At 55.9% G+C, this 25,045-nt stretch overlaps 1 protein-coding gene across 2 annotated transcripts; it reads right to left on the minus strand.

Moving 5' to 3' along the window:
- Positions 1-2,100: 2,100 nt before the first annotated feature.
- LOC115637673 (angiopoietin-2-like) lies at positions 2,101-22,639 on the minus strand. 2 transcript variants are annotated; one of them, XM_030539159.1, is made up of 9 exons: positions 21,035-22,639; positions 14,641-14,796; positions 13,333-13,454; positions 11,128-11,360; positions 10,410-10,534; positions 9,617-9,718; positions 7,642-7,808; positions 3,106-3,236; positions 2,101-2,690 (listed from the first exon to the last, which is right to left on the minus strand). In XM_030539159.1, exons 1-9 carry the CDS (start codon positions 21,338-21,340, stop codon positions 2,530-2,532), a joined length of 1,503 nt encoding a protein of 500 aa, XP_030395019.1. In that variant the 5' UTR covers positions 21,341-22,639; the 3' UTR covers positions 2,101-2,529. The 2 variants fall into 2 exon arrangements, with proteins under 2 accessions (XP_030395019.1, XP_030395020.1); XM_030539160.1 differs by lacking the exon at positions 21,035-22,639 and adding an exon at positions 20,563-20,643.
- Positions 22,640-25,045: the final 2,406 nt, after the last annotated feature.

A 25,045-nucleotide genomic window follows, 5' to 3' on the forward strand; every position in this document is an offset into this window, starting at 1 on the left:
TATGAATTTGCCAGTGGGCCAATTAGATTTTCAAGCTGAAATCTAACAAAGTAGATGGGCTGCAACATTTTTCAAAGTGGCTAATGTTGCAATGGAATTTAAATAGGAGAACCTCTTTTGTTGAGTCCAGAGAGCGTTAGCAGGCTAATTTTAATACTAGGTTCTTTTGAGGTCAGCTTTTACCTTGGAGAGTAAAGGGGCTGCTTTTCCCACAGGCCTAGCTCCTTCCCCAGGCACTGAGCTGAGAGGCCTTGCTAAGTCTGGATTGGCCAGCAGTGCCTGCCCTTGCTCAGCTCTCACCTCTCCCTGCTATGACCAAGGTCTTGGAGGTTCAGAGGTGCCCTTGAAGAAGCCAGCCCCATCCACATGGATAATTAAAAAGCTGGCCTGAGAGCAGCTGCCAAGGCAGGGAAACTAACCCCCTGGAGTGGGTAAGAGGCCTTTGAAATGCACCCACAAAATCTTCCTGTACAACCTTTGCTTGCATGGAAATTCACACTTGCATCTGCACTCAGATTCTCATATGCAACCCTACAATAATATACCCATGCATGGAGCCCAGTGCTCACGAACACAGAGCTCGTTGGGATGGGAAGCGAGAGCCAGGAGGCATGGGCATTTTGACTCTGGCACATGGCAATTCTGGGGTCAGCATTTCAGTGCCATCCAGAGTGGTGCCCCACGCCAACCCGAGCATGCCCCTCCTCCCCGGCAAGGTGGGGTCATTGCGCTGGCTGTTTGGGGGGTGTTGCCCCAGGGAGGGGGTTTCAGCACCATAACTTTGCCTTTCCAAAGCAGACCCAGGCCCCAGTGCAGCTCTGACTCCTGCATGGTCTGGGGTTCCCTCTTTGCTTGCATGTGGGGGAAGTGGCCTCCTGGCATCACCTCTGTAGAGCTGCTTTGGAGAGGGTGGATGGCGGCTGGGGGTCATGAACAAACCACAGTGCCAGGATCCAAACCACCTGCCTTCCAGGGGCACCTGGCTCAGCCCCTCTGCTCACTGGGCCCCGGACCCTTGTGTGCTGCGTGTGGCACACCTGCCCTCCCAGCCACACACACAACCCCAGCAGGTGCCAATCCTGAGCCCAGGGCTTCGTTCACTGAGGGGCAGAGGCCTTGACATGACCCAGTCCTGGGCTTTACCTGAGCCTGGCCCAGTTTCTGGTGCCAGACTTCGGGGTGAGCAGCAGCCGGGCGAGGGAATCCGCTAGCTTTGCCCTCTTCACGCTTCAGCGCCTTGTGGCTTTGGGACATCTCCATGGGGCTGTAACCGCCCCAGACTCTAGGCTCTGCTGGCAAAGCCTGGCCCCGTGCTCAGCGGAGACGCTGTGCTACTGTGACAGAGGGGCAGAAAGAGCTTAGAACAGGCTACTGGGGAGGGGGAGGTCAGGACCCCTGGGTTCTCTTCCCAGCTCCTCTACTGCCTCCCTGTGTGACCTGGGCACATCCCTTGCCCGCTGGGTGCCCGCCTTTCCCTGGCTGTGAGGTGGGGATACCTGTTCATACAGGCTGGTTGCAAGGCACTGCAGACTCACCAGGCAAGAGCACAGAGCCTCTTGGCCAACCTCTGCCAGCCTGCGTCTCACCTCCCAGCCCGAGTGCTCAGCAGGCCCCCATCTGGGGTTTCTGAGCCCAGGGGCTGCATGTTCTCAGAGCAAACCCTCACCCTGGGCTGAGACCCTGCCCCTCCCTGCAGCATGAGGGGGGTGGGGGTGCCCATTTGGTCTGCATGCCAAGTGTTCCGGACCCAGGGCAGCACGCAGACTGGGGAAGTACGTGCTGAAGGATGGACCAAAAGGCAGGCTCAGAGGGCTGCAGCCCGCCTTGGTCCCCACAGCACTTTACAGTTGGAGCAGACGGGCCTGCAGCCAGACCCAGTGGCTCCAGGTACAAGCCTTCTAGCAGCCCTGCCTCTGCTGGGTTGACCTGCAGCCCTGGATTGGCACCCCCCTGCCTCTGGGGAAGTTCAGCATCTGCCGTAGATGTGGGATTTAAGCTGTACAGCGGGTATGTGAGAGAAACCCCATTTTATCTGCAGACCCTGCTCCCCACTGTGGATCAGCCCCCCAGCTCATGCCCAGGGATTCATTCCAGCACAGCTGCACTCTCCACAGATGCTTTATCTGAACAACTTGACACCAGTATCACAAGCCCCCGGCTCCCCAGGAAACAGCAGGATGTTTGTGAGCCAGCTCCTGAACGGGGAGGAGATTAAGACCTAGACGCAGGCTGTGTTTGGACAAGTGGGAGGGGGCTGCCTCTGCTCAGGCCCATCCTCGATGGCCGGCGCCCGGGAATGAGCTTCTGGTGCTGGGGGAGGAGGCACCGCACAGAGGCAGGGCTAAGCAAGTGTCCAGAGCGCTGTGCAAGCTCGCCCTTCAGGGCCAGACCCACATGCTGGAGGCCGTTCACGTGGTGCCACAGGAGCCTTGGTGTAGCCGCAGCCCAGCCCGTCTTCCCTGCAGGGACGGCCCAGCCCCAGCCCCAGCCCCAGCCCCAGCCCCAGCCCGTCGGCCCGTCTGGGGCCTCTCAGAAGTCTGCAGCCCGGATCATCAGGGTGGTGGCCTTGAGCCTGTGGCTGGGCCCTTTCCAGTAGTGCCACTTCATGCCATTGTAGCGGAGCGTCGCGGGGCTAGCGGGGTAGTAAATCCCATTCAGGTTGGAGGGGCCGCAGGCATCGAACCACCAGCCTAGGGCACAGAGAGGGGGTCAGAGGGACGGCGCACCAGAGCCTCAGCCAGCGGCCACTTGGCGAAGGGGGGGGCTGGGGCTGGCTGGCTTGCTGTGGGGCTGTCACTTTCCCAGCGCTGCCCAGGGAAGGCCAGCAGCGAGCTCCTGCTCTCCTGTGTCTCCCTAGTCAGGCGGCCCGGCCTGCTGGGCAGTTTATCGGTACCATGATATCGCCCGGGGTGGGGGTGGGGAGGGCTGCGGGAGGAGCGGCTGGGACGTTGCCAGAGCTGGAGTCATTGGGGGCGTGAGGAGCAATGGATGCTGCAGGAAGGGCCTTTGTTATCTCACTGCAACGCTAAGGAGAGCAACAGAGCGCATCCCCAGGGGCCCCACCCAGCCCACCCACGGCCCTGCAGCACTCCCGGGGGCAGTTACCTCCGGTCGCCATCTGAGCGCACTTGCAGCCGCAGCGGTCGTTGTCGGCATCCTTGGTGCTGAAGGCCGTCCCCGGGGGGCTGAGGCTGCTCGTCCTGCCGGCCGTCCCGCTGTAGTCCCGCACGTGGAGCCTGGGGAGACACAGACACAGCGTGTCCGGGAGGCGCTGCTGGCGAGTCCCCACCAGAGCGGCCATGCCAGGGCTGGGCTCGCAGGAGATCAGGGACGCGAGAGGCCACATGAGCACGGTACAAGGCAGGCCTAGAAATGGGCAGCACAAAGGGAGCAAACCCCAGAGGCTTCAGCGCCTTCCAATCCTCAGCTTTCCTGGCACACACCAGGCTGTCTTCCAAACTGTCCTTCCCGCGTCCCTCCTTAGGGCAGGAGTTTTCCCCAGCTCGGGGCTGGGCTGTAGCTCAGGCCAGCCGCAGGGCTTCTGACCAGCTTCTCTGCCAGTGAGGCGGTTTTACCAAACAGTCCTTCTCCTGCCGCTGCCCTCTCCCTGCTAACTCAGGGCCCTGCAGGAGCCTTCCAGCCGCCCAGTGTCTACAGACACCTGCCTTGTGCTAGGCAGAGGCAACATTTACACTGGCCCCTTCTCCCAACTCATTCCTTGTTGGCTGGGTGAGCAGGGAGCCCTGCCCTGCTCCTCGCAAGGCTCCGGGTCCCAGGCCCTTTTAACTGCTACTTCTTCCCTGGACCCCTTTCCTCTCTCCCTATATCTCCTCAGGCCTTGTGTGTCCAGCCACCTGAAACCTTAAAGGCCAAGTCACCTGGTGCCCCATGGCACTGCCCATTTTCTATGCCTGCCTTGTGCTGGGTGCTGCCCGAACACAGAGAGCGACAGGCCAAAGTAGCTGGGACTTTGTGAGCAGCACCAGAGCTGGCAATGGCCCCATTCCCTCCCAACCCAGGAGAATCCGCAAAGGGACAGACGTTGTGTGATAGGTCCCATGCCGTGCCTGTCACACCAGCTGTGCCTGGCCTCCTTTGCTGGCTCTCTGGAGTGGGATGGCGTGGGGGATCTGCCGGAGGGCACTGACTGGGGGGTGGAAAGGGGAGGTTGGAGTCATGCCAGATGTCCCCAGGGTCCTGGAGCCGTGCGGCTGGGTGAGAATAGGAGCTGCAGTTTCCAAAGCAGTTGCCAGTATTGTCCCCTCAGCAATTTGCCGTGGGCAGTCCTTGCCCGTTCCTGCCTACTCTACAAAGACAATGTTTGTTTTGCTTCTGTCTCACACAAAAACACACTGCCTGAGACAGGAGTTATTTAGCTTGGCACTAGGACCCGCAGGGTCTATTGTTCTCGTGGTGTCCTGACTAGCTGAGGGAGCTGGTGGTTTTATAGGTAAGAGAACCAGCTTCCCACCCTGTAGATACACAGACACAAATATTATTGCCGGCAGGCATCAAGGTTTTGTCACTTGCTGCAGCTGTGAAACTGAGTGCCCCCTGCTGGTGCAACTGTGTTTGGCCCAATGGCCAGGTCAGGCAGAAACCCAGGGCCCCACTGCATAGCTCCAGCCACCCAGGGGCTCCGAAAGCAAGATGCAACAGTGGCTTAGGGTTTTCAAAAGAGGCCTCCCTGCACTTCCAGCTGCTGCAGCCAAGGAGCTGTTGTGGCTGTGTCTAGCCCTGGAGACCACGGATGGGGCACTCGGATGGACAATGAACCCTTTTTGCTCATGGGCCAGCTATGGAATAACAGTGTAAGAACCCACAGTCCACATGGTGCAGTGCTGCCTCTGCGTGCTCCAAGCTGCATGGGTGGTAAGGGCTACTCTGGGCTGCTGGGCTTGGAAAGGGACCCGCTGGCCTTGCTTTTGATGCTGTCATTGGCCAGCCTGTCTGGAGCTGGGTGGAATGCGAGGAGTCGAGTGAAGGACCTGCCATGGAGCAAGGGCAGCTGTTGGATGTGGGTTGTTACCCATGACCTTGTGTTTTGCTGGGGCTGATTGCCAAGGACTCAGCGAGAGCCCTGCTTCTCATGGCACAAAACAAAGACAGCATCAGGGCAAACCACGTACACAAGCTGCGAGGCCTCAACTGGCTGGTGAGGACTCTTAGGTGTCTGCAGATGGAATTTCACAGCAGAGCCCAAAGCTGCCCCAGCATCCAGGATAAAAACGCCTCTAAAATTCCTGAAAAGACTGCCTGTGTGTCTCATCAGGTTTGGGGACTCCAAGCCAAATTCTCAGCACTTGGGGAAAAGCTGTTCAATCAAACAAATGGAGAACGAGCCCGGTCTCCTGCCAGGAACCCTGATCCCCATTCATTAATGGGGTGTGGCGCTGCGACGGCCATTCCAGTAACCACAATTTGTATTCATTGGAGGGATCAATTAGAACCAAATCCCAGTGCAGCCACTGGAGAGACTCCCCCTGATTTCCACTGGCTGTAGATCAGGCATAGCCTAAGATTTCTGCCCTTCATCATAGAGACCTGAAACTCAGGAGAGCAGGATTAGCCTGCCAAGCACAGAATCCACTGGAAAAACCCAGCTTCGGGATTTAAAGCAGCTCTCAAAGCTCTGAGGCCAAGGTTCCACTGGGTTTTAGCACAGGGCATGTGCTTGGATGCTATAAAAAGCTGTTTAATTCCTTTGGCCTCTTTCATTTGCAGAGTGCAGGCCACCCTGGAGGCAGCAGGACTCTCACTGTAAAAGACATTTGCATTAAGATGATTTCAGTGAACTGGGAGGAGGCGCGCAAGACTCTTGAAAAGGTTTCATGGAATGGTGTCCTCACGTGAGAAATAGCTGGGGGATTCTTTGCCAAACTCCAGGCCAGGGCTGCCCGTCCTGTATTGACTCAGCTTATTGGGAAAGCTCTTCCCAGCAATAGGCCCTGTCTGTACGTGTTTGATTCCACAAGCATTACTAACATGGGGCCATCGGAGCCAGTGCTTTTGGTGCTGGAGCTCCCTGGAGTCTATGGAGCACAGAGAATCATGCGTTTCTGCTGATCACGGCCAGGACTGAGCCAGCCCAGGCTCCAGCTGCAGTGCCAGTAGCTCTCTGTGAGGTCACGTGGGTGTTGTATGGCACAGCATCCCGATTCCCATGTCACCAAGCTGCTGCCATGTACAAAGCAGACCCAGGGATTACTGCAGCCCAGCTAGGAGGAGCCGTGCCCCAGGTGCCTGGTAAAGGAGCCGATTCTGAGCTGGCTTGGATGGTGGGTATGGGTGGGGTTGTTGGCACTACTTGGTGTGGAAGGAGTCCACTGTCTCTTCAAGAGTGGTCCTAGACTGTTCCCCAAAAGCCAGGCTAGACGGACAGTGTGGACAACCAGTATGGTGCGGCGCTCTGCCGCATGGGGAATCTAGGCTCAATTCCTGCTCTCATGAGTACGGCAACGTGCCCAGTAGAGAGCAGGACAAGGCACTTCACAGGATCATGTTCCTCCTTAGCGACCGCTCCGCCCAGTTAGTGAGTCAGCATCTAATCAGCGGCTCTGACAGCTCGGGGGTGTTAAAGATAAAGGGGGTGAAAATGGGAGGGAGCATGGACAAAATCCCAATGAGACTTAGCAGAATGAACTGTGAGCTGGGGGTGCTCCAAGCTGGCTTCTCCAGGAACAGGAGCATCGGGACAGAACCGAAACATCACTGGTGGGCTCCAGCGCATGGTGCAATGCATGTAGTGGAAGTGCCTTGGGACAGAAAGTGCCTGTACTGGGGGCGGGGTGGGGTGGGGAGGAGCTGCCCTTTTGAGGTCCAGAGACCTGGAACTGGCCAGCCCCATAGAGTTAGCCTTGCGTGCCGCACCTGGGATGAGGTCTCTAGTTCCTCCCCCAATGTCATCTGGGATCGGGGTGCGGTTTAATTGGGAGAACCAGCTGGCACGGAAGAGCGGATTCTCCTCCAAAGAGCAGCAGGAAGCTGCAGAGGAAGGGGGATGTTCAGGGACAGACAACAAGAGTGAAGCTGGAGTGAGACTTCAGCAGAGGCCTGCCACAGCAGGGAATGGCTGGCGGGAGGGAGTAGGCTCCAGCAGGGAATGCTGCGTCTTCAGGGAAAGGCTCTGGGCAGGGAAGGCCTGAGAGACCCCAGCAGGAAAGCCTACCTGTCTGGAGTTGCTGCCGATTCGAGAACTATATTTTGGAAATGATTTGATGTTAATCAATCGAGCCCCCAGGGGGAAGGGGTGCCAAATGACAGAAGAGCTTGTTTGAGAGAGTTCTGAGAAGTGGGGAACTGAGGCAGGGCATCTGCAGAGCAACTTCAGGCCACAAGGGGGTGCTGAGGCAGGAGCTGGCTCCTGCACATTGCAAGAGATGCTTCTGCTGCAGCATGGGAAAGGCAGGGGATTCTCCATGCCACATGCTGTGCCCACGAAATCTCTCTGGACTCTGCTGTGTGGGATAAGAGTGAGCAGGGATTAACTTCCCCTTCAGGAGACCCAGAGGCTGATCCTGGATCTCCAGGACCAGCTGGGTCTAGTGGATTTGGCAAGGGCTTGATTGCCATCGTGGGCAGGGCGGGGTCATCCTTCATGCCCAAATCGTGACGCAGCAAGCAGGATGGAGCGAGACTCACCGATAGAGCTGCTCCTCGCTGCCCAGCTGGAAATGCCCGTACAGGGAGTAGGCCTCGTTGCTGTCCCAGTCCCGGAGCTGGATTCGGAGGGAATAGGAGCCCTGAGTGGTGAGCCGGTGGATGAAGTCATTTCCCAGCCAGTATTCTCCAGATGGGGACCCAAAGCCCTGCATGAAAGACCAGAAACCCAGTGAAGCAGGAGGAAGCTGCCCAGAACCAGCCGGCGGCACCGGGGCTCACGTGGCTTTGTGCTTAGTGGCTGCTACCGGAGAGAGCAGAGTCCCCAGGTTCCTGCTCTGTGATTTCTGTGCTGGAAGGGGCCAGTTCTGCTCTGCTCTGGGGGAATTGTACGTACAATGGTAGCTTTGTACTCGAATGTCACTGTGAGGATTAAGATCTCACTTCTGGGCCTCTGAGATGCCTCAGGCTCTGGCATCTGGATCTGGTTAGGACGGCTTTCCAAAAACAAAGACCGTGGCACCACCATGTTCAGTGCAGCCGGGCAAAGGCCAAGAGGTGCCGTGCCCAAGATGGGCTGAAAGAAGGAACCTGGAAGGAAGGAGGTTTTGCAGCATGTCATTTGCTCTCCCAGCCCCACAACAATGCACGTGGCTGATACAGGCACGGTCCAGGGAGCTCTGTGCTGGGCTTTGGAATTCTGAATGAATCCAGACAATGGTTCATTGACCAGTAACTTCTCTGGAGAGCCCACAAGTCAATGGCCTTGGTTACCCCTGCTGTGCCCAGAGATCTCCCCTGCATCACATTACAGCTGAGACTCAGGCTACAAAAGGCCAACCAGGGAAGCACCACACAAAACCAGTGTATGAGGGGAAGGAGTTTCAGAGCCCCTGCATTCCTGCTCCTGCCCAGGCCATTTGTTGGAAGAGACACAGAATCCCTCCTGCACCAGATCCACACCCACGTACCCTCTCTCAGCATTGTGGCTACAAAACCGCTTTCCAGGGCCAGCCACACGACTCACATGTGAATGAGCTGAAGCCACAGCCAGGATCTGAGATCTTTTGCCAGCATTTGCACAGACAGCTTTTCCACGGGAGCATTTCAAATGGTGGAGAGTGTGTGTGCGTGTGTGTGTGTGTGCACCAGACACTTCACCATGTCGCCGCTTGCCCATGGGGCTCACAGAGCCAAATCCATGCCTGGTGCATCTCTGCGGACTTCAGTGGGCAGTCCCTGCGGATGGATTTGGTGGGACTGGCTGAAACATCACCTTCCAAAACTGTCCCACCACATGGAGGAAGCCCTGCAATCCGGGGCTGACTTGGAACAGCTGGGGTCTTTCCAAACGCCAAAGATATGGATCCTGATGTTCCCTTTCATACAACACACGCAACCAACTCCCAGCAGAGGGGCCACACCCTGGTATCCGGGGGAAACCCTCCCTCCCTTGCCCACAGCAATTTGGGCATCTACGTTTGACGCCCCTGGACCCTGGGCTGTCCGTGGAAAGCAGGCCTGGCCTGCTTTGATTCAGGAATGCTGGTGGCACAGAATCTCCAGGTCATGGCCTCTCTCTGTCGATGGGACTTCTGTGCCCCGTTACCACAGTTTCTGAGCGCCTCCCTGTCTTACATCACAACTCCCCAGTGAAAAGAGCCCTGACCCTGCAGCAGGGGGGCAACCTCAGCTCCCTCCTTGCGGTGCAGGGGCAGCCCCGTTCTGCATCCCTTCCCCCATTGCTGGGTTCCTGTTTGCAGCCTCCCGTGTACCCTTCACCACATGCCCTGAACAATAAGGCAGTAACCTCTGCTCCTCTTCTTCCTTCCCATGTGTGTAGGGCAGCTGGGGGCTGCAGGTGGGAAAGCGAGGGCCCTTCGCCCCTGGGAGTGGGCTGGCTATTCCTAGCCTCCACGGGAAGCTCTTCCTGCCCCAGGGTGAGGAAATGCCGGGGGTCCCACACCACGGCCTCACCGGGGCGGTGCTGGCTGCCGACAGGACAGGGAAGCCTTACGTGTTTGTATTCCTTCCAGGTGCGGTGGAAGTCCACGGAGCCGTCCTTCCGGTGCTGGATGACAGTCCAGCCTCCCCCGCTGGTCTCCATGTCGCAGAACGCCTGTGAACGGGACAGCGTGGCCACAACTGGACAGACACATACAGCACAGTCCACGAGCCGGCGTGGCTCACGCCAGAGCGCTAGGGCCCCACGTCCAAAGCAGGGGCTTGGCTGTGATCCTCAGGCCTGGCTGCAGCCTTGTGGCTAAGCACACTAGTAACCATCCCCACTGTGTCATCCGTGAGAGGCAGAGGAGGTCAGTGGGGTGGGTGGATGTGATGGGCGGGGGTTGTTTTGGTTTGACAAGCACCATTTTTCAGGGCCGGGGATACTAGCCTGCATCTCAGGAATGCTAATACTCAGCCCCTCTCTGACACATTGCCCCCCAGGTGCTCGGCATGCTTTGCCTGCACTCATTAACCGCTCCCCGCCAGCCAACTTGCAGACCCCATGTGCAGATGGATACGCGGCGGGGCAGAACTGAAGTGATTTGCCCAAGGCCAGACAGCAAAGCAGTGGCAGAGCTGAGGAAAGACCCAGAATCTCATTGCTCTGCTTCAGACACTAGCCACCTGCCATCCCCCAGAGGTGGGACCAGAAACCAGGAGTCCTGACTCCCAGCCCCTCTCTGCTTTACCCTACTCCCCGCCCTCTGCCATGTGCTCGCATATCTCGGACCCTGGGCCAAGTCTGCCAGGGGCTGGGGAGGGGGCCCGGCCCAGCTGGCAGGCTGCCAGGCTCGGAGACTTACCCTGGTGGTGACTGTGGAGTTGGGGAAGTGCAGCGTGTAGACCCCGCTGGCAGTGAGGCCCGATTTGTACGCAGCCCCGCAGTCCCGGAACACCTTCTGCTCCTCCTGCGGGCCTGGGGAGATTTCTAGGTGGAGCAGAAAAGGAGACACTCAGCTCTTCCCCCAGCTGCTTCAATTCCAGATGCTGCCCAGGGGGACTTACCCCACCATCCCCCCTCCCTGAGACTCCCCCCAACCCTGCACCGCCTGTGGCTCTGCTGCCGTGCCATGAGACCTTGCTCCTTGTGCACCTCTGATTAGCAGCTCATGGCGCACTGTCCCAACCACACTGATACCGGACCCTGCTCCAGCCGCATGAGTGGAGCCAATGGCTCAGAATCTGCCGGGAACCCACGGGAGGAGGGAATTCTCAACAGGTGTAAACCCAGCCCAGCGGCTCCTACGCCAGCCCTCGACCCCAGCATAGGGGCATGCTGGGAAGGGATGGGGCCTGCTGGCGATAAGACAATGCCCAGGGTCCACAGGGAGCAGAGCCAACCCTCCAAATTAGAGCAGCCCGTAGGCTGCTCAAATTAAAGTGGGGTGGGGCAGCTTGAGAGTCGGGGAGCAGCTCCCCCGACACTCCCCAAGTCTTGCACCAAGTGAGCTGGGCCATTGCTTGGGCCCGACTCCAGAGCAGCCACTCCCAGCCCTCCCCCCCACGCCCCGCAGTACTGACTGTTGCCCTGAGAGACCAGGCTCAGGAGCCGGTGCACTGTGTCCATGAGAGACGCCTGCTGTCTCTGCAGCACCGTGTTGTTGGCTGAGGCTGTGGCGAGGTGCTGCTCCAGTTCCCGGATGAGCTGGGTTTGCTTGGACAGCAGACTCTGCATCTCCAGCTTCTCAGCTTTGATCCCTTGCAGCTCCTCCTCGTGTTTGGCTTCCACGTCCAGGACTTTCTTCTCCAGAAAGCTGGAGGCAGGGAGCCAAGAAGGGGGGGATTAAGAGGAGCCTCACAGAGAGGGAGCCAAGGACGGGGGGGCCAGCGCTGGGCTGGGGCCTGGGAGCCCTGGCTTCCCCTCCTGGCTTTGCCAGACTCCCGGTGTGACCTTGGTGGGGTCACTTAGTTTCTGTGCCTCTGTTCTCATCTACAGAAGAGGATAGTTGCCCAGCCTTACCTCAGAGGGGTGCTGGGAGGAGAAACACACTAGAGACCAGAAGGAGCCCAGATACCACGGTACAGGGCAGATGAGGACCAGACAGACAGATCGTGCACACTCTGCCCACTGCCTGCTACAGTCCCCAGGGAGGCACGGTTCCGGGGCTCTGGCTTTCGGCCCCCACTAGCACAGTGCTGCCAGCCTCACGCTTTCCAAAGGCAGGGTGTCTTTTTCAAACTCCACACCCCAGCTGTTCTTCAATCAGCCTCCTGTGGTTTGAGCTTCTAGGGGACGCGTTTTCAAGCTGTGCCTCTATAAAGCCATCAGCCCTAGCACAGTGCTCAGCAGTGCCGGCAGGCCTTGTGCCATCTCCCGCCAGCGTCCTTCCCAAATGCAATGAGCTGGGCACAGGCCGCCCGCCGCCCGGGCTAGGGGGGTGGAGAAGAGCCATAAACCCTTTAATGACAAGTCCCTGCTCTAGCAGAGGCCCCTCTCGCAGCCAGAGCTGGTTGGCTGGCTCCCAGGCAGGCTCTCCCAGCTCCGGTGCCGGGGCATTAGCTGCAGGGAGATTTACAAGGGAGAATGTTCCCAGAAGCATAAGTCGGGTGGTCACCTCCAGGAGATCTCACCAGAGCTCAATCTATTCACGGCACCTGCACTGGGGGCCTTTGACACAAGCCCTTCGCAGTTCTGGGGTGTGCAGTGCGGAGCTGCCTCTCTCCAAGCAGGCGCCCTAAGCCGGCCGGGCCCCTCTGCGTCTGTTAGTCACCCTAATCATGGGGGCAACAACCTATTTATTTACAAGATAGGATGGGGGAGGGAATATCTTTCATTGGACCAACTCCTACTGGGGAGAGGGCCAAGCTTTGGAGCCACGCAGCGCTCTTCTGGAGGACTGGGAAAGATGGTCCGAGCTAAATGCAGGTGGGACAGATTGTTAGCACGTATTCTAAGGGAGTGTTCAAGGTGGAGTGCCCATTAACACCTCTGCAGTCATAGGACACAAAGAGGGGGTGGGGGGGGGGTTACAGATTGTTGTAATAAACTCACCTCTCTCTCTCACCAAAAGAAGTTGGCCCAATAAATGACATTCCCTCGCCCACCTTGTCTCTCCAGTCTCCTGGGAGCAACAGGGCTACAACTGCACTGCCTGTGTATTTCCAGTCAGCGCAGGCAGCAGCTGCCTGAATTTCAGATACACAGTCGCCCACCTCCCTACGCCGCACTCCAGGAAAGGGAGCAGGGCGCTTGCCTGGAGACGCTTAGAACCACTTCTGGAAATGTAGGTTCTGGGCAAGAAGAGAACTCCAAAGATCTGGAGTTTGGGATCCGTTTTGCAAAACAGAAGTTCCCATGAGCTGCACTGACTTTTGTATTTGATTGTATTTTTATTGGTTGTTCTGCAAGCCAGAGCAAGAATTTCATCCAAACAGGGGTCTTTATTATGATCACAACACAGGCTGCCAGTTAATTAGCCATATAGGAGCTTAAAATGAGATTTTATTGAATTTGCCATGAAAAATATTTGAAATGAAAGGGGGAAATGTTCCATGAAATGCCAAAGAGTTCCCTGAAACCCACAACTTAGGTCAAGTCCTATGGGCCAGATCCTCACCTGGAAGGTGAAGTCATTGGAGTGGTGTGGCTTTACGCCAGCTGGGGATCTGGCCCTAGAAACGCTGCTAAGTCCCAGACTACCCTGGGTTCTCCTGTTTCTATTTTGTGTGGTAGAGACAGCCAGATCCCAGCATGGTCACAGCCCTAACCAGAGAAGGGATTTTTACCTGTTCTTCTCCTGGAGCTTGTTTATTTCCTGGGTCTGCAGCAGCAGCTGTTTCTCCAGCTTGTTAGTGGACAGAGAGTTCTCCAGCAGCTGGATCTCCAGCCTTGAGGTCTGATTGAGAACCTGCGGGGGAAGAAACCAGACTGGGGTGGTCAGGAGGGGATGGGATCTAAGGGGATGTGGGTTTGGGAAACACTCTCCAAAGCCCAGCAGCAGGAGGAGCAGCCTGCGTGGGGAAATGGATTTTGGCCTAAGTTTGGGTGGGGAGGAAGACTCTGGAGATTAGGTTTCCTGTCCCAGTAGAGCCCTCAGTGCAAGGGCTCAGCACCCACGGAGTGTGGGGGAGTCTAGACCTTGCAACCCCCACTTCCTGCGATTCACCGGGACTCTCAGCCAGCCAATACAACAGAAGGTTTATTAGACGACAGGAACACAGTCCCGAGCAGGGCTTGTAGGTACAACCAGGACCCCTCAGCCAGGTTCCTCTGGGGGCAAGGATCTTAGACCCCAGACTTGCGGTTCCCTGCCTCTTCCCAGTAAAAGTAAAAACCTCTCCAGCAGGCTCTTTTTCTTTGTCCAGCTTCCCGGGCAAAGGTGTTGACTCCCCCCACCCCCCTTCCTGGCTCAGATTACAGGCTCAGGTCCCGTCCCTCACCTAAAGTCATCCCCTGCTCTCCCATCCCCCATGCAGACAGGCCCAGTACAACTAGACAACGTTCCCAGGTCGATCCGCCCCGCTCCCTGCTGCGTCACACCATCGGGGCTGGATTTCTAGACCCCTGCACAGATACAAAATGTGCATTCGCATCTAATCCACAAATATGGTCCACGGATATCCACATGTGGATATCCACAGACTTGCATGGGCTCAGCTCCCATGTAGGCACCAAAACAAAAGGCCAGATTTTCACAAGAGCCCAGGATGCAACATGCAAGCAAGGTGCTGAGCAATTCTGAAGTGTCCAGCCCCAGTCCTCTGAAAGCAGAAGTGCACCTTTTAAAACTTTGGGGATCAGGGAGAAGCTGTTTGAAATCACAGCAACTTCAGTGGTGCACTTGTCATTTAGGTGTCTTCACCGGAGGTGGCATCAAATTCCCCTCTGTTTCTTATAAAGATCCCCAGCAAAAAATACAAATCTCAATGCATGGAGACTAGCAAGATGCAGCGGAACAATCTCTGCCGTGACCGGGGAACCCAGTCTAGCCCTGGTGTATATGAATGCAATCTTGTTCCAGTCCGTGGAGTCACACACGACTCCAGGGCTCAGCGCCTAGAGGACAGTTGGATGATAGCCCAGCCAGCAGTTACCTGCGTCTCCACATCGGTGAGCTTGCGGGTCTGCTCAGCCGTCTGGCTCAGGAGGCTGCTCCCGATCTCCAGTATGGCAGCTGTGTGGTTCTGCACCGTTTTGAACTGGATCTCGGCAAGCTCCATTTTCGCATTCTCCTGGATATAGCTCTCCAGCTGGGAACAAAACACAGGCAGAGAAGGGGTTGTGTCGGAAACGATGACTTCCCTCAGCAATGGGCGTGGAACTGGGGGGTTACACAGTGTGTCAACAATAGGTGATGGTGTTACACTGGTACATACAGGCCATGCTGTAGCTGTAGCTTGATGTGCGGACTTGGTTGCCTGCCTGCTTACCTACTACCCATCTATCTCTCCATCCCTCTACATGTCCCTCTAGCCAGCCAGCCGACCCCTGCACTCCCCTCTACATGTCCCCAATCACACTTCTGTATCTATCCGTCCATCCATCCGACCCCCGGCACACACTTCCATCCATCCATCCATCCGTCCATCCATCCATCCATGATATTTAGGCACCTGCCTTCGGTGAAACATGCAACATGAACTCTAGGAAACATGCCTCATAGTCAGGTTCTCACGTTAATAATATCAGCCAGCAGCACATATATTAGCCTCCCATGTCTGAGCTGCTCCGCACGCTTTGGTTAAACCTCACCTGTCCCCCGCCCCCCCGGAAAGGCCAGGCGGTGCTACTGATCCCCCCCAAGGAGACAGGTACAGAGACGTGTAGTGGGGTCGCCCGCAGTCACACTCCCTCCGGGCCTGGCAGAGCTGGGAATGGGTTGTGCTCTAACCACTAGACAGTTCTCTCTCCCTGTGCTCCTTGCACTGGAGGGGATGAGTGGTAAACAAATGAGAGCCTGGGAACGGGTGAACCGAGCCCCACTTGCTTCTTTCTGCCTATTGTTTTGTAACTGCCCCCCTGCCCCCGAAGGCTGTGGCAAGGGGGCCGCGTGCTTTTCGCTCTCAGGGCCTCCTCGCTGCATAAATATTGATCTCCGCACTGTGTATGCAGATGACATGCCCTGTCCATGTGCAAACACGGTCGTCCCCACAGGCATTTGCCAAACTTCCTCCCATTGTAACCGGGGAGCGAGGAAGGGAATTCAGCTCATCACACCCGCCTGCACTTGAATCCTCTGCATGCCCGAGCCGAGAGCGCACGGGGCACGCTGCTCTGGAGCAAGGGCTCAAACCCGGTCACAGTCTGCTTCCACGGCAGTACGCACACTTCCTCCCTGGACTGGAAGCTCCCCAGGGCAAGGACCATCTAGCTGTGGTGTGTCTGTACCAGTGGCCCATTTCATTGCATCGCTTTGCTTTCGTCTGTTACACACACAGATGTAAACCAGGACTCATTTAATCCCTTCACAGTGTCATGGAGCCCATTCTGAAGTGATGCAGGACGGGCCCAGCTTTGCAGTGACTGCTTGAACTTGGAGAGAGATTTTTAAAAAGCAAATTAAAAAAAAATGTGGGGGGTAAATTAGTAAACACTGATAGCTTCACGGTGACTCTGGGAGCGCCTCCAACACTCTCAGGTCTGGAATGAATGTGATTCCCTCCCTCACACCAACCTCTCTCCTTCGTAAAGCAGGATGGGAGCAGATTTTCAAGGCACTTTTCCTACCCCAGAAAGAGACTGATCCTGGGTATGCAGCGGCTGTGACAGGTACACCCATTGCACCAGCCACATTGTACCTCCTGACGGCTCACACACAGGCTCACATGTTCTGAAGAGAGGCTGCTGCCTCAGACCCCCAGGTCCTTGCCTCTTTCCGGGGCAGTTATCAGAGATTGGCAGCTTAGTTTAATGATGTCTTGGAAGAGAACAGCAAGGTCTCTCTATAGCCAAAGCCCCGAGGCTCATGGTAGTAAACCACCACCTCCAGCAGGACATGTCTGCAGGACCAAGCCCCTTGCTGCTATTTAAAGAGCATCTGCCGGTATTTAGTGTTGAGTTCTCTTTTATTAGGGAACTACAAGCCCTTGAGAACTAGGGCTAGGAACCAGGCCAGAAACACCCATTGGAAACTGGGATGATACTGACCTTAGAAGCTAGTCGAATCCCTAGGGGAATTAAAGAGTGGGGCAGATTTAAAATCTGCCTCAGGCAGGCAGTATGCTGGGGCTGATTGCAGGGACTGCTTGGCCCACTGAATCCTCAGTCCTCTTCCTTGTGCCCAGAAGTCCCACCTGAGTCCAGGGCCCCTCGGCGGTGGGTGCGCACTGCACGTGCACGTAGCAAGAGACAGGCCCTGGCTCCGCGTGGCTCACAGTCTCACTAGACAAGACAAAGAGGAGGAGAAGGGCACAGAACTGACCTGACCAGGCTCGCACCCACAATCTGGCAGAGCCAGGAACTGAGACTAGAGCCCCCGAAGCCCAGGCCAGTGTCTTAACCACGCCCCGTCCTTCCCAGGCTGCTCCGCCACAGGACCACTCTGCTCAGGCAAAGCCAGGCTCGTTGAGCTGCAAATGGGCCAGGAGGCTCCACTATCATTTCCCTCCCCCAGGGGGTTGGCACAAGGCCTATTACTCAGCTAGGCTGACCAGATGTCCCGATTTTATAGGGACAGTCCTGATTTTTGGGTCTTTTTCTTATATAGGCTCCTATTACCCCCCACCCCCTGTCCTGATTTTTCACACTTGCTGTCTGGCCACCTTGTACTCAGCAAATGCCCTTTTATTTAAAAATCTGGGTCTCTTTGATGTTACGCAAACCCACCAAAACTACCCTGAAAGGGCAAAACGCTCACTGGGTTTTGGTCCTGAGCAGCCAGTAACTGCTGATTCGGATCAGGTTTTTCCTGCAAAATTGCAGCGTAAATCAGAAAACCTCCTGCTAGATTCCAGCTGATTGTCGGCAAGGGGGTGGGGTTTATAACGACCCCCGAAATGGGCGCCGGTCAGTAAAACGCATGGTGTTAACTCCAGTGGTACCACCCCGATTTGGCCACTTCCAAGCCACAATGGCTGGAAAGCATCTGACGGGCTTCCCCTGCCATATCCCATAACAGCAGGCCCAAGGCGGCCTCTCGCATTCCATTCCTGACGTGCTGGTGGCTGAGTCACAGCGGGAAGGAGTTACAGGGTGGGGGTTGTTTGGGGAGAGTCGCCCGGGGGGTCTCAGCAAAAGGAAGATTATAAACAGGAAGCTGGGTGTCTGGCAGGAATACCAGGCTCTGTCCATTGGAAGATCTGAAAGCACTTTGCAGATGTTAATGAACTGAGTCAGGGTCATGATCCCCGTCAATGGAGGAGACGCCTGAGGTACAGATTGTCATGGTTAAGATGGGGTCAGCTGGCCAGGACCAGGCGACGTGATGTTAAACCTGGCTTGTCCAGGCCTGCTCGATACTGTAACTCAGCAGGGTCGTCTTTCACAGCACAGACAAGCTGAAGGACTTGGCCAAGGTCACGTGCTGAGTCAGTGGCAGAGCTAGGAACAGGCCCCAGGTCAGCCAGAAAACCTTCGTTCCTGTGAGTAAGCGATGGCCAAGCAGAGTCATTCACAATACAGCAGTGCCAGCAGCGTCAGCATGAGCTGTAAAATCCCCCGTCCCTTTGTCCTACCTCACCTGACAGAACTAGGCTTCGGTTCCCATGTGGCACCACCAGGGGCATGAGCCTGGCACCAAATGTTTGGGCGGGAGAGTGAGGGTAGAAGTGCTGGCAGTTCAGTGCTGGGGAACTTGTGAGTGGGCCACACAAGACACCTGGGCTTTCGCTGCTGCTTTCCCTCTGGTGTCCAGCTGACACGGCTGGTCCAGCTCAGTGCCCGGGGGAGAGACAGGCCCTAACGTCAGCACCTGTCTTCTCAAGGAGAGGCCCCAGGGTGGATCTTTAGCAGGCGATGAAGCCACCAGCCCAGGGCATCTTGCTCTAGGTGACCACCACAGCTACACGATCGGAGTCCGAGCGACCAGAGAAAGGCTGGTACGGAGCAGCCAGCTAGCCCCTGGCATTCCTCTTTGCTGTTCCCTCCCATTGCCCCTCACTCAGCCACCAGCGTTAAGGCTTTACAATTCACCAGACCATGTCTCCTTTCCCAGCAACCTGTGACAGAGCCTCTGGCTGGACTCCCCCTTCTCCCAGGTGGCCATGGAGGAATCCTGCTTCCCCGATGAGTTTGCATGAGAAGCTGTGGCTGGATCCCAGCAGTGCTGAAAACATGAGGGCCTCGGAGCAGCACCCCGGCTCTGCTCGCAGCTCTGGGTCCCGCTCAGCAGGGAACCAGATCAGCACTGTTTACCTTCCGCCCTAGACAACATGATTCATGGCTTCTTGGGCAATAAACACACATCTGGGTGTCCAGGGAAAGGAAACAGCTGAGGAGAATGTTTTCCAGTCCACTTCCTAACAATCTGTGCATCTCCATTTAACCCCTGCAGTGCCAGAGGGCCAGCACCCTCTCCCAGCCAGACCGGGCTCTGTCCACTCTGCCCGCCCTGCACATTCAGGGTGTGGTATGTTTGTAAAAGCAGTATCAGGACCTGAGCCTCTGAGAGGGCAGCAGCCTCAGGAACCTATAACATGCTGGCAGACAGAAGGGGACTTTTCTATGCAGAGCAGGTTCAGTGGCACTGACGACTAAATTGCCACAGTTCCTAGAGACAAAACCCTGCTGCCTCACCCCAGACACATGTTTTCTGCCTGCCTGGAGTCTGGGTCAGCTGCTGCGGCTTCCCAGACTGTGCCTCCATATGGCACAATCACAAGAATCCTACGGGTTATGTCATTGCAGCCCCTTGTCTTTCAACGGGTCCTCAAAAGACACGCAGTATATTCTGCACACAGCACCATGAAAATTCAGCCACCACTCCAGAGGAAGCCACAACTGACCCCGGAAAGGACAGAAGTGACACATCTAAGGATTCTGGGGCAAATCCCGTCCCGTGGAATCCTTAGAGTCCGTGCTGAGCTGGCAGGACCGTGGGAGCTAAAGTCTCATCCAGAGATCCCTACACAACAAACAGCATTGCTCTCAATGCTGCACCACATGCAATCCCAGTGAGTGGACAGGAATATGTATTAACACAAGGGCGTTGTAATGCTCGGTATTAATCACTTTCAGACACTTTCTCCTGCGCTGCACACATGCCTCAGCCTTTGATCCGATGGGTTTTTTATTTGGGGGGATTTATTTTTAATTACATTCTCCCCTAGTGCAAATATTTGCTTATTGCTTTGGTAGAGTGTGAAGAAGTCTGTTCTGCCCTGCATAGGTCATCTTTGGAAAGAGATGTAACGTAGTCGGAATTAGACACATGCCCTTATAGCAGCCTGGGAACAAAGAGGAAGGAAATAACCCCTTTACTGCCCGACTGGTATCTGCATGCTAAGCAATAGATATTTATGGTTTAGGAAGGAACCCGATATATCCTGCAGGCACAGGGTGAAATCCTGGCAGCAGAGAAGTCAGTGGCAGAACTTAATGACAACAGGATCAGGATTTCACCCAGGCTGCTCAATTCTGAAATTGCTTCTAAACTCATTTTACTTTGATGTCAGTTCACTGGTGTATATGGAGTTATTCCCGATTTACACTAGTGTAACCAGTACCAGAGTCACTCTCAAACTCTCGGCTCGCGAAGGAGAGACCTGTGAACCCAAGTGACTGTGATTTCCTGGGTTTTAAAATAACTGGAAAGAAAAACAGAAAGAGAATTTTTCCGCTCTGGCTCTGCCGGTAAAAGAACATCAGGCACAGCCAAGGAGCAGAACATGGGTCTGATAACAGAGACAGAAAGCATGTCACACTCAGGAGGGGGCTAGCAGAGATCTAACCTTTTAAACAGTTTTAAAGGGGTTTTTAGTATTAGGCGAGATGATAGATTCCCAGGATCAATAAAGAAGTTGCCCATTTAAATGATCCAAGCCCTTGTACTGTTTTCCTCATCTATAGGGGTAACTTACCTGCAATAATGCTGAGACTGTCTGGATCAAGGCGAGAAGCCTGTTTGGTCCCTTTCACAAAGTAATTATACAGCAGTTCCCAGGCACAGACTTTGACCAGGTCCTCTCGAGGAAGCCAGCACCACATGGTTATGGCCAGAACAGTGACAGTGCAACCTTGAGTCACATCCACCCACATCACTGCGCAAAGAAGATTTTGCTGCTGCAGAGGCAGCACAGCTAGGGGAGAGCGAGCTGGTTCCTAGCCTGGCCTGTGCATCAGCAGCAGAAAGGTAGCAAGCTGCAAGAGGTCGCCCCTTGATGCAAGAGACAGAGGGTGCCCCGTTTGACTCTTCGATCCCAGAGGGAGGTTGGCAACGCTGCATGTCCGCAGGCCAAGCCCTGTGTTTGGAAAGGGACTGGCATGCTGCGGGCACTGCTGCAATCTATACAAGAACCACTGCGATCCAAGCGGGCCCTGACTGGATCTTACCTTCTGCAGCCACTGAGTGTTGTTTTCCATGATGTTCTCCAGCTGTTGGAGCCGCTTGGCTGGCCACTTGGGCTCAGGCACGGACGGAGCATCTCTCTGCAGCGAGTTCGAGACCTGGTATTCGGCGGTGGAGGGGTAACAGCCCCCAAGCTCTGGGAGCAGGAAGGTGTAGCTGCAGGGCCCATGCTGCACCTGGTGCTGAGGTCTATCAAGGCTGTTCTTCCCTTTCAGGTGGGACCCAAGTCCCAGAGCCATCGCAGCCCATGCAGCCCCCACTAACCACAGCAGGGCTCCCCCGGCTCCCATGCTCACCTTGCAGGGGGCTTATTCCTACCCAGCTGAAAGGGTCTGGTTTGAACTTCACGTGCACGCACGTTTCCCTGCTTCTGTGCTGCCTGGTGTGGGACACTGAGTACTCCCCCTGCTCGGCTGCTGCTGCTGACATGTGGCGTCTGACAGCTCCGAGGCTGGGCGTGCAGCTGGCCAGGAATCCTGCTCCCTGAGCCTGTGTTTCCACGATAAAGGCCCTCGATTGCTTCCTATATCTCTGGCCCATGTTCTCCTGAGAACTGCAGGAAGTTTTATTATTATTATTATTATTTTCAGCCCTCCCCTTTCCCCTCCCTCACCCGCCAGCTCCTCTCCCGCCCCCTGCGGGGCTCTGGAACGGGTCCCAGTCCCAGCCCTCTTAGAGGATGCTTTGTCCCTTGGAATCCAGCTCCCTCAGAGGAGATAATTAGGCAACAAGAATGTGTGTCAGCCCCCAGCCCAGGCCAGGGGCGCTGGGGCTTTCCCTTTATCTTAGGCGGCTGCTTGGCCTCGCCTCCTTCCTGCTGTTCCCTGCAGATTCACTTTGCCTGGCAGAGCCTGGAGAATAGTCAGCCTCACCCCCCAGAGGGAGCTGGGCCTAGGGTGACCAGATGGCAAATGTGAAAAATTGTGATGGGGGGGGGGGGTAATAGGAGCCTGTATAAGAAAAAGACCTCAAAATCAGGACTGTCCCTATAAAATCGGGACATCTGGTAACCCTAGCTGGGCCCCAAGAGAGCTTCCCAGCACCCCGCTTTCTAATCCTGGCAACCCCCCTCCCGCACAGACAGTCAGTGGCAGGTCTGTCACGGGGGGGGAAGGTCTGGAAAACCTGCCCCACGGGGAGAGACTAGCGAGGCTCTGACCAGGGGCGGCTCTAGACATTTTGTTGCCCCAAGCACGGCGACATGCCGCGGGGGGCGCTCTGCCAGTCGCGCTTGGCGTGCTGGGGCCTGGAGCCACCCCTGGCTCTGACTACTTTGCTTGGTGGGGTCAGAGGGGAGCTGCTCAGTCTGAATGCAGCTCCCAGGGCTAGGAGCTGAGCTGGCTTGAGGGGGATGTCATGGCTTGAGAACTGTCCCCCACTTGTACGAGGGTCAAGTTAAGGGGCCGCATCCCTCCCCCGACCACACCAGATTGGGGGACATCCAGGACAGCCACAGGGTCACATACACCGACTGGGAGAGTCTCGGGTGCTGTACATATAGCTAAAATGGACGTGAATGTTCTTTGCCCTGCTAAGCTCGGGTCCACGAGTTTAAGGGTTTAATGTATTTGTTTTTAACTTGCACAGGGTTGTTTTGCAGTGTTTTTGTTACTTAATAACATTCTATTGTTTGGAAAAGAATCATGTGTTTCTTGTGGCAATTACCCTGGGTGCCTTTACCCCCCAAGCAGGAGGGAGATGCTTTGTTGACCCTCAGGGTTCTTGATGTTTGCTGTTAGGTCTTCTGTTTCCAGGGAGCATTACAGGAGGGTCAAATCACTGCTGGCCGAGGCAGGGTGTGGCCTGTGGAAACCATGGCTCTGGGCACTGGTGTCGATTTTCCAGTGTGCCGGGAGTGTGTGTGTGTGGTTGACCCCCGGCTCTGCCCCAGGCCCTGCCCCCACTCCACCCCTTCTCCCAAGTCCCCACCCCTACCCCCCAGAGGGGATTGTTTTAGACACTTCCTGATGCCTTGGGGAGGGTGGGCCTCCAGGGATTACAAACAATCCCATTGCATTTGAGGCCAGCAGCGGCTGAACCCCCAAAGATTCAGAGGCTGGACGTGGTCCAGATGAGCTCCCAAATGCTTGGTCGTTCAGTTCTCCAAATGTCCTGCATCTGCAGAGCTGGGCTGTGGAGTGGGGGGGAATCTCCCAAGAATGGGCTCCCTTGGGGTATTCGGTCATTTCCAGTCGCTGGTTAGATGCTGACCCAGACATTTCAGGACTGGGCTCGCAGAGTTTCCAACTGGCTCATACACTCCTACTCATGACCCAAGTCACACTTGAACCCAGGCCCCCAGCCAACCCGTCCTCAGCAGCATTTCTAAGCAACTCTCCCCACCCGTACCGCTCCCTCCGAGAGGCCTGAGAGGTTAGCAGGGTTTCTTCCGGCTCGGAAGGGTCACTTGTAACATACTTGTTCCAGTAAATATTTACTGAAGTTCCACGGAGCTCCTGGCAGAACCGACTTCCGCAGCACCTCTGCCCTCAGCCGCATTTCCACAGGACCAGTGTTTGTTTCTCATGCATCTCAGCTAAGGAAAGCCCAGAGGAAGGTTTCAAGCTCCTAGGAATATACCTCCTGCCCACGCCCGTCATTGTGGCTACAGTGACATTCCCTGATGCCAGCGCAGGCGGGAGCACCCTACAGGATTGTTTCCTGAATCCATTTAGGAGAGAGTACACTCAGTGGGACAGTGAGCAGGTGAATAAACATCCCTCATCTGAATTCGGGGCTTGCAGAAATTGATATATAGGCCCCCCTGCAGGTTCAAACAGTAGGAACTTGCCCTACTGCTTCAAGCACAGGACGCAGATTGTCTGATTCTCAGGCAGACAATAACGCCTGGAAGTTTGCGCACTGGGGCTGCGTTACGCAGCTGCAGCCTGTGAGGTGAGGCCCCAGGATGGCAGCGCTCCTGGCGTGCACAGCAGAGAACATGTAGCCAATACATGTCAGTATCTGATCCATAGTCCTATTCTTGTGGCCTCCCTGGCTTCTCGTGTTCCACACTGGAGAGCAAGGCCAGGTGGCCCCTGGCTTGGAAAGGTGCTGTTAAAGCAGGCCCCTCGAACAGAAACCACTCACCTTGCCGGGCAAATGACTTGGGCAGGAAAGTTGCTTCCGTACATTTGCTAACAAGAGCTGAGACGGGGTAGTTTTTTCCTGCCCCCCGAACAGCAAAATAACTCCACAAGGGCATTTGTTGACTCTAGCAGAGATGGAAAGGGCAGCTGGAGCTGCAGGGACTGGGCTAATTTGTATTCCAGCAGCAAGGCTCAGAACTTCTGTAAGGGACCCAGTTGTGGGCAGTCACCCACTGAACGGCGGCTGCTAATTACAAGCAAGGTCTCATGCTGAAGCTGGGGTGTACCTGGGGTGCAGCCCAGTGATGGAAGATTGGGATGCATGTTTGATCGTTCCCAGGGACTCAGCCTCGGCCTGGCAGGGAGCTCGTGGCTGGCCCAGCAGGTGAGCACGGTGCATAGCTGTCACTGCGATCCCCAGATACTGTCAGTTACAACAGATCTGTTAGTGCTCCCCCCAGTGTAATAACAAGGACCTACTCTGAGACAGGAGGGAGGTGGGGAATGGTCCCAGATTAAAGCACAGCAGTGGGCATCAAGAGACTTGGGCTCTATTCCTGTCTCTGCTGCAGGTTTCCTGTGAGATATGGGCCAAGTTACATCCCCCCTTCAGTTTCCCTGTCTATCAGAGAGAGGGGTGACAGGGTCTGCTTTGAGATGCTGGAACAGAAGGTGCAAGGGAAGGGCAAAGAAATAGCTTTAAAAGGGATACTAAATAATCCAGCCTGCCGGAAGCAACAGCTTGTAAGAGCTCCTGCCTCGTCTCACCATGTACCAAACTCCTGGACAGCTGTGTCCTTCCCAAGTATCTGGGCTGGCCAGACTCTCAGGCACACAGCTCTGCTCACAACAAGGGAACTCCTCCACCCCTCTCTCCAGTGCACATGGGGCTGCACCTCTGGTCTG

Source organism: Gopherus evgoodei, chromosome 20 (assembly GCF_007399415.2).
Source record: "Gopherus evgoodei ecotype Sinaloan lineage chromosome 20, rGopEvg1_v1.p, whole genome shotgun sequence".
NCBI classification, from domain to species: Eukaryota; Metazoa; Chordata; order Testudines; family Testudinidae; genus Gopherus; species Gopherus evgoodei.